The 11,587-nt window shown below is 44.9% G+C and overlaps 1 protein-coding gene across 1 annotated transcript; it reads left to right on the forward strand.

Annotated features, from left to right (window-relative positions):
• The first annotated feature begins 1,016 nt into the window (after nt 1-1,016).
• Nucleotides 1,017-10,246, forward strand: LOC110503233 (extracellular calcium-sensing receptor-like). The gene is made up of 12 exons (XM_021581599.2): nt 1,017-1,106; nt 1,308-1,580; nt 1,693-1,984; nt 2,247-2,489; nt 2,622-2,717; nt 2,884-3,199; nt 3,288-3,460; nt 3,617-3,847; nt 5,087-5,210; nt 5,717-5,910; nt 8,815-9,093; nt 9,202-10,246. Exons 2-12 carry the CDS (start codon nt 1,351-1,353, stop codon nt 9,628-9,630), a joined length of 2,607 nt encoding a protein of 868 aa, XP_021437274.2. The 5' UTR covers nt 1,017-1,106; nt 1,308-1,350; the 3' UTR covers nt 9,631-10,246.
• The last annotated feature ends 1,341 nt before the right edge of the window (nt 10,247-11,587 follow it).

An 11,587-nucleotide genomic window follows, 5' to 3' on the forward strand; every position in this document is an offset into this window, starting at 1 on the left:
TCTAAAAGGGATTGAATTTGTTGTTGCCTAATTGTTTTTTGGTAGGTTTCCAAACTGCATTCCTTCCATCTATAGCATTTCTTAATGTTACTCAGTTCCTTTGGCTTTGATGCCTCATGATTGAGTATTGCTCTGTTTAAGTAGACTGTGATTTTGCTGTGGTCTGATAGGGGTCTCTCTCTCTCTCTCTCTCTCTCTCTCTCTCTCTCTCTCTCTCTCTCTCTCTGTCTCTCTCTCTCTCTCTCTCTCTCTCTCTCTCTCTCTCTCTCCTCTCTCTCTCTCTCTCTCTCTCTCTCTCTCTCTCTCTCTCTCTCTCTCTCTCTCTCTCTCTCTCTCTCTCTCTCTCTCTCTCTCTCTCTCTCCAACTGTCCCTTTCACCTTTTTACTTCAGTGGGCGGGGTCGTACTAAATCGTACAGAGGGTTTCTTAGTCTTAAAACAAATCTACTTTGAGACAAATGTATACATCTCACACACATGGTTATTGGCTTCAAAAAAAAAGAATCCTGTACCATGTCAGATATAGAGTTTAAATGTATTCCATTTTGAGTTTGCATCCCAATATTAAACTTTATATGCATCACAGAAGACTGAATTTTTTGTTGTTGACATAAAACACTGGATTTTCGGCTGCTTTTTATTTGTGAAACTGTGAAAAATATGAATAACATTCCACCCATGAGGCCACTAGGTGACTTGACAGCAGGAATGGGCGACTCGATTTAGTCACATGTACAGTATTTTATTAAGACAATCAGTCATAAGAATGAATAAAGTATGACATCAGATGTTGTTGAAGAACAGACGCTGATTCTCCCCTCCTACTACATTACCTTCAATAACATCACCCTCATAGGCTTTCTCCAATTACCCTCAATTACCTGTTCCCCAAGTTATCCTCCAATAACATGCCCCAATTAACACCCTCCTGCCCCACCCGTCCCTGTTTTTTAGCCGGGGGCTCATTTCTCCCTATATCAGCATCTCCCCTATTCTCCTCTTCCTCTCCCTATTTCACTCTCTGCAGGAGATGCTAGACTGACAGACACTCATCCTCTCTGTCTGTCTGTCCGTCTCTCTCACCAGGATAAGGTTTACTGTTGATAGGTAGGGCAGAGATGGAACATGTTTTTTTGTGTGTCTATCCCTGTTGTTTCATACAACTGTCTGGTTACAGGTGTCCGTGGTGTATGGTGTATGGTGTATGGTGTATGGTGTATCTCTTAATTGCTAGTGTTTCTTTGTTCATGTCATTCTATTTACTCAGTGTTCTGTCTGTACGTTCTTGCTTTGATCTCTCTCCTCCAGGTGACGGACTTTCCCAGTCCTCGACCTTGTCTCTATCCAGGTGATGTGCCTCTGTGGCTGGCTGTGGCTGCTCTGCTGCCTCCCTATCCCTGGGTGTGTCTGGGGTCAGTCTGGAGGTGGAGGGGGGGCCTGTCGGCTGATGGCTAACCCCATCTCGGGCAGTGTTTATCGGGCAGGAGATGTGGTCATTGGAGGCCTGTTCCCCGTCCATGTGGAAGCCCCTCTACCAGAGCAGGAGTTCCGGAGTATTGAGGGAAATGTGACATGCACAATGTACGCAACTCCGAAGTGATGTGTGATGACAGCTTTGTGTCATTGTTTTCACGTGTAAAGTGTTTTCAGTCACCTCCTCTCTACCTGTCTCTTCCCTTCCTCCATCTGTCAGTTTCTACCAGCGTGCTTACCGCTGGCTCCAGACTATGATCTTTGCGGTGGAGGAGATTAACCGCGACCCATTCCTCCTTCCTAACCTCACCCTGGGGTTCCTGGCTGCTGACACATGCCTGGCAGAGGGTACCACTCTGGGGGCAGCCCTAGCCATGGTGACAGGCCAGGATGCCTCTGTGGCAGGCACAGAGTGTGGAGCAACCCCTGAGGTGCCCGTCATCATCGGTGATGCCCGCTCCTCAGCCTCCATCGTGGTGGCACAAACCCTCGGGCCGTTTGATTTACCCATGGTGAGGCATGGGGTTGGATTACAGACTGGGATGGAAAGAGATAACGACTCTCTTACAGATTACATTCAAATATCTATCTAAATGACTTTCTTACAGATTACACTCAAATATATATCTAGATAACTCTTACACATTCAATTAAATATCTATCTTGATGACTCTATGTTCACTTCTTCTCTCCTTCTTCACTTCTCTCCTTCTGATCTCTGAGTCTTACAAATTCTTATTCTCCCTGACTCTCTCTCTCTCTGTTCTCTCCCAGGTGAGTTATTTTGCCTCCTGTGCCTGTTTGAGTGACAACTGGAGGTACCCGTCGTTCTTCCGTACGATACCCAGCGATGCCTTCCAGGCTCGGGGCATGGCCAGGCTGCTGCATCAGCTGGGCTGGGAGTGGGTGGGGCTGGTGTCAGGGGATGATGACTATGGAAAGTTTGGGGTTCAGATGCTTCTCCAAGATCTCCAAGGATCTGGGGTTTGTGTCGCCTACGCAGAGGTCATCCCCAAGGTACGACCTCACTGATGATTTCTGTCTCTCTGTAACTCTGCTTCGCCCCCTCTCCATGAATATAAAATATAAACACTCTCTCTGATTTTCTCTGACTCTCTTCCCTTTCTCTCACTGATGGGCATCCCCAAGGTACCATCTCAGAGACGGATGAAGCACATCGTGGACACCATCAGAGGATCTACTGCCAAAGTGGTGGTGACATTCGCTATCTCTCAGGATGCACGGGTAATCAGTTACTGGTCAGAGTATTGTTAAGTATTTGTTACACAACTGTAGCAGAGTGTTTTTGTCCTACCATGTCTTGATGCCCTTTATAGACAAGTATTTTCTTATTGATAATCATGTACTTCAACTTGACTATCTTGATCTTTTTAACCGTCTCATTCTTCAGGCCCTGATGGAAGAGGTTGTCCGTCAGAACATAACAGACAGGCAGTGGATCGCCTCGGAAGCCTGGGTCACCTACTCTACTCTCTCTTCCCCAAAAAACCTGCCCTCTCTTGCCGGGACTATTGGATTTGCCCTGAAGAAAGCTGTCATTCCCAGCCTGGGCCCTTTCCTAACACGCCTACGTCCTGATGAGGACTACCAGAAATCCGACCCCTTCCTGAGGGAATTGTGGGAGGAGATTTTTGGGTGTTCCCTGGGGATTGACCTTAGCATGACCCCGTCGTCCCGGCGACAGTGTACTGGTTCAGAGGTCATAGGTGAGAGAAAGTTTACAACTAATGCTCTGTTTTATGTGTCCTGATCCATTCCCGACGTTGTCTCAGTAAAATGAAGTGTCAATCCTAGGTGAGGGGGAGAGCCAGTATGCTGACGTGTCTCAGCTGAGAGCCAGCTACAATGTGTACAAGGCTGTTTACGCCATCGCCCACGCCATTCAGGACATGGTGGCCTGTCCACCAGGGGAGGGACCCTTTAATAGTGGACAGTGCCCTGATGTCAGGAAGCTTCAGCCCAGCCAGGTGACAATACCATGTTGATCTGTTTTCAGGTTAACAACTCTAACGTTTCCAGTCAGGATACAATGGAAACACTTTATAAGTGTTGAGCACTAAAAGCCCAAAGCCACCACTGGTTCTAACTCTTAATCCTGTTTCAATAAACCTTTTGTCTTTGAGATTGCTCATTATCTGAGGAGAGTGAACTTCAGTACTCCTGTGGGGGATTTGATCCACTTCGACATGAATGGTAATCCGCCTGCCTCTTATGACATCATCAACTGGCATGTGACCCACGAGGGGACAGCAGAGTTTGTCCAGGTCGGCCATTTTCTGTCTTCAGTGGGAGTGGACGACCAGTTTCACATCAATATGGAGAAGGTGGTGTGGGGAGGGGGCAGCGGAGATGAGGTGAGTACCATTTAGCTTGGTTTCTCTGAGGCAGAGAGGTGTGTGTGTGTGTGTGTGTGTGTGTGTGTGTGTGTGTGTGTGTGTGTGTGTGTGTGTTAGAGAAAGAGACTTGTTTAGCGTGTCACCCTGAGGCAGACATACAGCAAAGAGAAAGGCAGGAAAAAAAAAAATAAAGAATGTTCAGACAGGAAGTTCTGTCAACAATATGATACTGAATGTTAAATTAGACAGGAAGCTCTGTCATCAATATGATACTGAATGTTAGGTCAGACAGGAAGCTCTGTCATCAATATGATACTGAATGTTAGGTCAGACAGGAAGCTCTGTCATCAATATGATACTGAATGTTAGTTCAGACAGGAAGCTCTGTTAATAATATGATACTGAATGTTAGTTCAGACAGGAAGCTCTGTTAATAATATGATACTGAATGTTAGTTCAGACAGGAAGCTCTGTCAACAATACGATACTGAATGTTAATTCAGACAGGAAGCTCTGTCAACAATATAATACTGAATGTTAGTTCAGACAGGAAGCTCTGTCAACAATATGATACTGAATGTTAGTTCAGACAGGAAGCTCTGTTAACAATACGATACTGAATGTTAGTTCAGACAGGAAGCTCTGTCAACAATACGATACTGAATGTTAGTTCAGACAGGAAGCTCTGTCAACAACATGATACTGAATGTTAGTTCAGACAGGAAGCTCTGTCAACAATACGATACTGAATGTTAGTTCAGACAGGAAGCTCTGTCAACAATACGATACTGAATGTTAGTTCAGACAGGAAGCTCTGTCAACAATACGATAACTGAATGTTAGTTCAGACAGGAAGCTCTGTCAACAATACGATACTGAATGTTAGTTCAGACAGGAAGCTCTGTCATCAATATGATACTGAATGTTAGTTCAGACAGGAAGCTCTGTCATCAATATGATACTGAATGTTAGGTCAGACAGGAAGCTCTGTCATCAATATGATACTGAATGTTAGGTCAAACAGGAAGCTCTGTCAACAACATGATACTGAATGTTAGATATTTATGTGGTCAGATTCCTCACATAGTCCCCAGAGGGGCCCAGCAAACCTGCCTGTGTGTGTGTGTGTGTGTGTGTGTGTGTGTGTGTGTGTGTGTGTGTGTGTGTGTGTGTGTGTGTGTGTGTGTGTGTGTGTGTAATAATGGTGATAATAGTGATGATGATGATGATGACTGCGTCCTCCCCACCGTCTGGTAGGTCCCTGTGTCTATATGCAGTGCTGCCTGCCCCCCTGGTACCAGACATGCGGTACAGAAGGGGAGGCCCGTTTGCTGCTTCGACTGTCTGTCCTGCGCTGAGGGAGAGATCAGCAACACAACAGGTCATCTATCAACTTTTCTCATTCCAATTCATATTTGACTGGTCCTGATTCTGACTGGTCCTGATTCTGGCTGGTTCTGACTGGTCCTGATTCTGACTGGTCCTGATTCTGACCGGTTCTGAATCTGACTTGTTCTGATTCTGACTGGCCCTTGTTCTGACTTGTCCTGATTCTGACTGGTCCAGATTCTGACTGGTCCTGGCTCTGACTGGTCCTGTTTCTGACCATCCCTGAGTCTGACTGGTCCCCATTCTTACTGGTACTGATTCTGGCTGGTCCTGATCCTGACTTTTCCTCATTCTGACTGGTTCTGACTAGTCCTGATTCTGACTGGTCCTCATTCTGAATGGTTCTGACTGATCCTGGTCCTGACTGGTCCTGGTCCTGACTGGTCCTCATTCTGACTGGTTCTGACCTGCCCTGGTTCTGACTGGTCCTGGTTCTGACTGGTTCTGATTCTGACTGGTTCTGATTCTGACTCTTGATTTCTGTTCCTTCTCTGTCAGGGTCAGTTGAGTGTAGCAGGTGTCCAGAGCGGTTCTGGTCCAACCCAGATCGTACGGCCTGCGTCCCACAGCTAGTGGACTTCCTCTCCTACAGCGACACCATGGGCGTCATCCTGTCCGTCATATCAGTTTCCGGGGCAACGCTCACAGCTGGTGCCCTGGCCACCTTCTTCTACCACCGCCATACGCCGCTGGTGAGTTGAATCATGTGATCATAGAAATACAATGAATAGAACGGGTGTCCCCATTCAAGTCAATGATGGCATAATGGATGGACTGGCTGGCCTTTTGGATGCGTTCATAAATTCACTCTGGCTAATCTATTCCGATTTCAGAGCACTCTCCTCTGATTCTAAATACTGTAGCTTAATTCAATTGTTGCCAGCAACCCAGTTATAGTCACCAACGCGCTGGATAACACGAAAGTAGCCAAACCAGCTTTGCTATGGCAAATAAAATGGTCAGAGTGAGGTGATCGCTTATTTATGTCTGGAAGTAGCTAGCAAGCTAGCTAACTTTAGCAAGTTCACTTGGGTGCTTGACTGCCGTTGTGAGGTCAGAATGCTCGGATCAACCCTACTCCTCGACCAGAGCGTCCAGTGTGTTCTCTAAATGCTCCAGGAGCGAAAACCTCTGAATTTACCAGCAGACAATCTGACAATGCTCTGAATTTACGAACGCCCAGAGCACACTCTGAGCGCTCTCTGGCACTTCAGAGTGAATTTACTAACGTACCCTTTGAGTGTTCCCGATGTCAGGAACTAAAAGCTGGAAGTGTACCCTTCAATCTGTGCTTTGATTTGTTGAGTCAACTCTACTGATATTGCAAAAAATACGTTCCATTGCTAAAGCCACATCAGTTGGTAAAATATTTTTTGATATATATTTACGTTTTTTACCCTTATTTATACAGGTTTTCTCATTTAGATAACATCTCTTTAGGTTACCCATTGACTGACAGAAAATAGTTTACTTTTTTCAAACACAATTTTATTGTGGTCTGCTTGTTTTTAGTCAATTTCAAAACTACATTTAAGAAAACTACAATATGTCTAAAGATTACGTTTCAACATTGTATGCTCCAGAACATTCTCACAATTTCGTAAAGTGTAGTATTGTAGGGCTTCCCTCATGCCCCTTTTCATGACGATGCTAGCAGCCACTAGCTAGCTACCCGACCGGAACATTAAGCAAGCCAAGACCAACAACACATACAAACAGACTATACAACTACAAGTAGTGAGTGGAGTTACTAACAGACTATACAACTACAAGTAGTAAGTGGAGTTACTAACAGACTATACAACTACAAGTAGTGAGTGGAGTTACTAACAGACTATACAACTACTAGTAGTGAGTGGAGTTACTAACAGACTATACAACTACTAGTAGTGAGCGGAGTTACTAACAGACTATACAACTACTAGTAGTGAGTGGAGTTACTAACAGACTATACAACTACTAGTAGTGAGTGGAGTTACTAACAGACTATACAACTACTAGTAGTGAGTGGAGTTATTAACAGACTATACAACTACTAGTAGTGAGCGGAGTTACTAACAGACAACAAGTTAAATGTCTTAACCTGTGATAAAATGTTTTACACACAAATTGCTGTATTTAGCCTACTCTCCCACACCAAATAGCTTGAAGCCAAGCGACTCTTCTCACAGGCTTACCTTGTTACGTGTCATGGAACGACATAGCAGCTTCTTCAGCATGTTTTGCTATATCTGTGTAACAACAAATTTGACGATAAAGTTGATCATTTTACATAGCGGGTCATTAGGAAAGAATGTTTGTTTTTCCCACTTTGTGGGCGAGGTCGAGGGGAATTTCTTATTTTACGTGAATATTGACTCAGAGTATCAGTTCAGATCAAATGTTATTGGTCACATATTGATAACACATCAGATGTTATTGGTCACATCTTTAAAATATGTTATTGGTCACATATTTAGCAGATGTTATTGGTCACATATTTAACAGATGTTATTGGTCACATATTTAACAGATGTTATTGGTCACATATTTAACAGATGTTATTGGTCACATATTTAACAGATGTTATTGGTCACATACACATATTTAGCAGATGTTATTGGTCACATACACATATTTAGCAAATGTTATTGGTAGATATTTAACAGATGTTATTGGTCCATATTTAACAGATGTTATTGGTCACATATTTAACAGATGTTATTGGTCCATATTTAAACAGATGTTATTGGTCACATACACATATTTAACAGATGTTATTGGTCACATACACATATTTAACAGATGTTATTGGTCCATATTTAACAGATGTTATTGGTCACATATTTAACAGATGTTATTGGTCACATATTTAACAGATGTTATTGGTCACATATTTAACAGATGTTATTGGTCCATATTTAACAGATGTTATTGGCCACATACAAATATTTAACAGATGTTATTGGTAACATACACATATTTAACCTCTCTTGGGTAGGGGGCAGTATTTTCATGTCCAGATGAAAAGCATGCCCAAAGTAAACTGCCTGTTACTCAGGCCCAGAAGCCATGCATGTAATTGATATATTTGGATAGAAAACACTCTAAATTATGTCTGTGAGTGTAACAGAACTGATATGGCAGGCAAAACACAGAGGACAAACTATCCCCCCCAAAAAAGAATTCAGCCTACCACTGTTTTCAATGGCTGTCACTTTTATTATAAGGCGAAATCCTCCCAGATTACAGTTCCTTGGGCTTCCACTAGATGTCAACAGTCCTTAGAAAGAGTTTCAGGCTGTTTTTGTGGAAAAATGAGCCGTAAATTGTAGCTTTTCTAGGAGGCTCCCATTTCGGCTGCAGTGTTTCCAAGCGCGTGAAAGAGCACCGGATCCGTTCTTTGCGGATGTTGGCCAGGTGGTACGCTACTGTCCCACCTGCCCATAAGAAGTTAACAGATGTTATTGGTCACATACACATATTTAACAGATTCTATTGCGGGTGTAGGGAACTGCTTGTGACGTAGCGAAATGTTACCCAATTGTGTCATACTGTATGAGGACGAGATTTATGACATCACTCAGTCTACATTTTCATTCTCTGTCTCATTTCAGGTGAAAGCCAACAACTCTGAGCTCAGCTTCCTGCTCCTGCTGTCACTCAAGCTCTGCTTCCTGTGTGCACTGGTTTTCATTGGCCGGCCAAAGCCATGGACTTGCATGCTGAGACACACCCTGTTTGGTATAAGCTTTGTGTTCTGCATCTCCTGTCTGCTCAGCAGGACTGTGGTGGTGCTGGTGGCCTTCAGGGCCACTCTGCCTGGAGAGAACCTGATGAGATACTTCAGCCCAGCTCAGCAAAGGATGGGCATCTCCATCTGCACACTCATCCAGGTGAACATCTAGTTTTTACTATTGGAATTTATTTATTTCCTTCACTGACCGTATTCTGTTGTTATGGTGACTGTGCTTTTTCCTTCCAAACCCCTTTCCCTTCCACAGGTGCTGATCTGTGTGCTGTGGCTGGCCCTAGCTCCACCCCGGCCGGCTGAGCGGGGCGGCAGAGAGGGTCGGGGGCCGAGGGTGGTCCTGGAGTGTGAGGTTGGCTCTGTGGTCGGCTTCTCTTTGGTGCTGGGCTACATTGGCTTGCTGGCCTCTCTCTGTCTCCTCTTAGCCTTCCTGGCCAGGAAACTCCCTGACAACTTCAACGAGGCCAAGTTCATCACCTTCAGCATGCTGATCTTCTGTGCTGTATGGATCTCCTTCGTCCCTGCCTACGTCAGCTCTCCTGGGAAGTACACAGTAGCTGTGGAGATATTCGCAATCTTAGCATCCAGCTTTGGGCTGCTGTTCTGTCTGTTTGCTCCAAAGTGTTTCATCATCCTCCTGAGACCAGAGAGAAACACCAAGAAACACATGATGTCCAAATAGAAATCACCAAGAAACAGATGGTGGTCAAGTTGGAAACAAAAAGAAACACCTCTATTGACCACAGGAGTGTGTTGTTGTGCCTCCTCAAAGTCAGTTGTTGTAATTAAAGATCCTCCATCTTACATTGATCCTCACTCAGCTTGTCCTCTTAAGACCTCTGTCAGCTCATTGTAGTGTTTAACAGGTATCCTAATAGAATCGAATGAAACGAGAGTGTTCTCTCACTGCAGGCCCACAAGCTTTCATTCTCCTCTTCTTTCAGTGCTCAGTCAGAAATCAAACCCCTGTCTGCTCCCTAGCCCCCTAGCCCCCTAGCCCCTAGCCCCTGGCCCCTAGCTCCTAGCCCCTAGCCCCTGATGTGATGGGTTTAGGAAACATAGCAGTAACTTCACCCAGCTCTCTGGTAGGATATCTCTTCTCACAGAGCCCTCTAACAGGGAGATAGGATCAGAGAGAGGCTGAGAGAGGCTAGAGGCCTGGTAAGGCTATATAGAATGTAGCCCTGCAGGCTAACACTGGCCAGAGTGATGAGAGAGTCCAGAGTGATGAGAGAGACCAGAGTGATGAGAGAGACCAGAGTGATGAGAGGGGCCAGAGTGATGAGAGGGGCCAGAGTGATAAGAGGGGGACCAGAGTGATAAGAGAGGCCAGAGTGATGAGAGAGGCCAGAGTGATGAGAGAGGCCAGAGTGATGAGCGAGAGGTCAGCGTGATGAGAGAGAGGCCAGAGTGATGAGAGAGAGGCCAGAGTGATGAGAGAGAGGCCAGAGTGATGAGAGAGGGGTCAGAGTGATGAGAGAGAGGCCAGAGTGATGAGAGAGAGGCCAGAGTAATGAGAGAGGGGCCAGAGTAATGAGAGAGAGGTCAGAGTAATGAGAGAGGGGCCAGAGTAATGAGAGAGAGGTCAGAGTAATGAGAGAGACGGCCAGAGTAATGAGAGAGAGGTCAGAGTGATGAGAGAGAGGCCAGAGTGATGAGAGAGAGTCCAGAGTGATGAGAGAGAGTCCAGAGTCTCAGGGCTCTCTGAGGTGACAGGCTGTCATTGGATCGTTAAACTTTCCTCTTTTGAAACTCTAACACACCTGTACAATATTAACACACCTGGATGTCCCTGCAAAAATAAACTAGAATTTCAGCCCTTTTTCTACTTGGACGCTGCTGCCCCGCTGCCACCCTGCTCAATAGCTATTGATCTGTTGCAATTCCTGCTCAGGCAAGATGGAAGGTCTCCCTGCAAGGAGCCACCATTGGAAGACATGAGGAGCAACTTCAGAACCTGATGGAGGGACTCCAGACCTTGGAGGAACGCTGTGATGTTAAACTCATTACTGGAGAAAGCCACAACGGAAACCACTAACTGAAAGCTACGAACTGGTCCGTTTGGTACAATTTTGTGAAACTCATGAGAGACAATAAGGCCACATTACCATAACGCTGTTTATATAATAGCCTCAGTTATGAGGCTTGCATCTAATTGCTGTACAGGATGAATGAGGAAATATTAAACTATTTGTGAAATTATGGGATGCTATGTAATGATGTAATGTGAGAAAATTGTATTTCTGTGTAAAGTTTCACTTATGTCACTGGCACGCCTCCATGAACACAGTTAGGACTTGGCGTCATGAGACAGCTTTTTTCTGCTCTTCAGAATAAAACCCCCACTGTGAGGATTCCTCAACAGACCATGTTTCTCTCAATTACGAGAAGACAAAGGTTGCAGACCAGCTTACCTCGATAACGAGAGGGCCAAGGTTTGAGACCAGACTGCTGAGTCTTTTAACCATCCCACGTGGATAAACTCTTAGACTATCGATACCGACAGAATAAGAACAAGTCTTTGATATTAATTACTGGTCTGCAGCTAGGAATTCGGTGTCATTGAACGCGAAGATCCGACAACCACCGAAACATCTATTCTATAACGACATGAATGAATGTCACTCTGAACTATCCAT

This window comes from Oncorhynchus mykiss, chromosome 24 (assembly GCF_013265735.2).
Source record: "Oncorhynchus mykiss isolate Arlee chromosome 24, USDA_OmykA_1.1, whole genome shotgun sequence".
NCBI classification, from domain to species: Eukaryota; Metazoa; Chordata; class Actinopteri; order Salmoniformes; family Salmonidae; genus Oncorhynchus; species Oncorhynchus mykiss.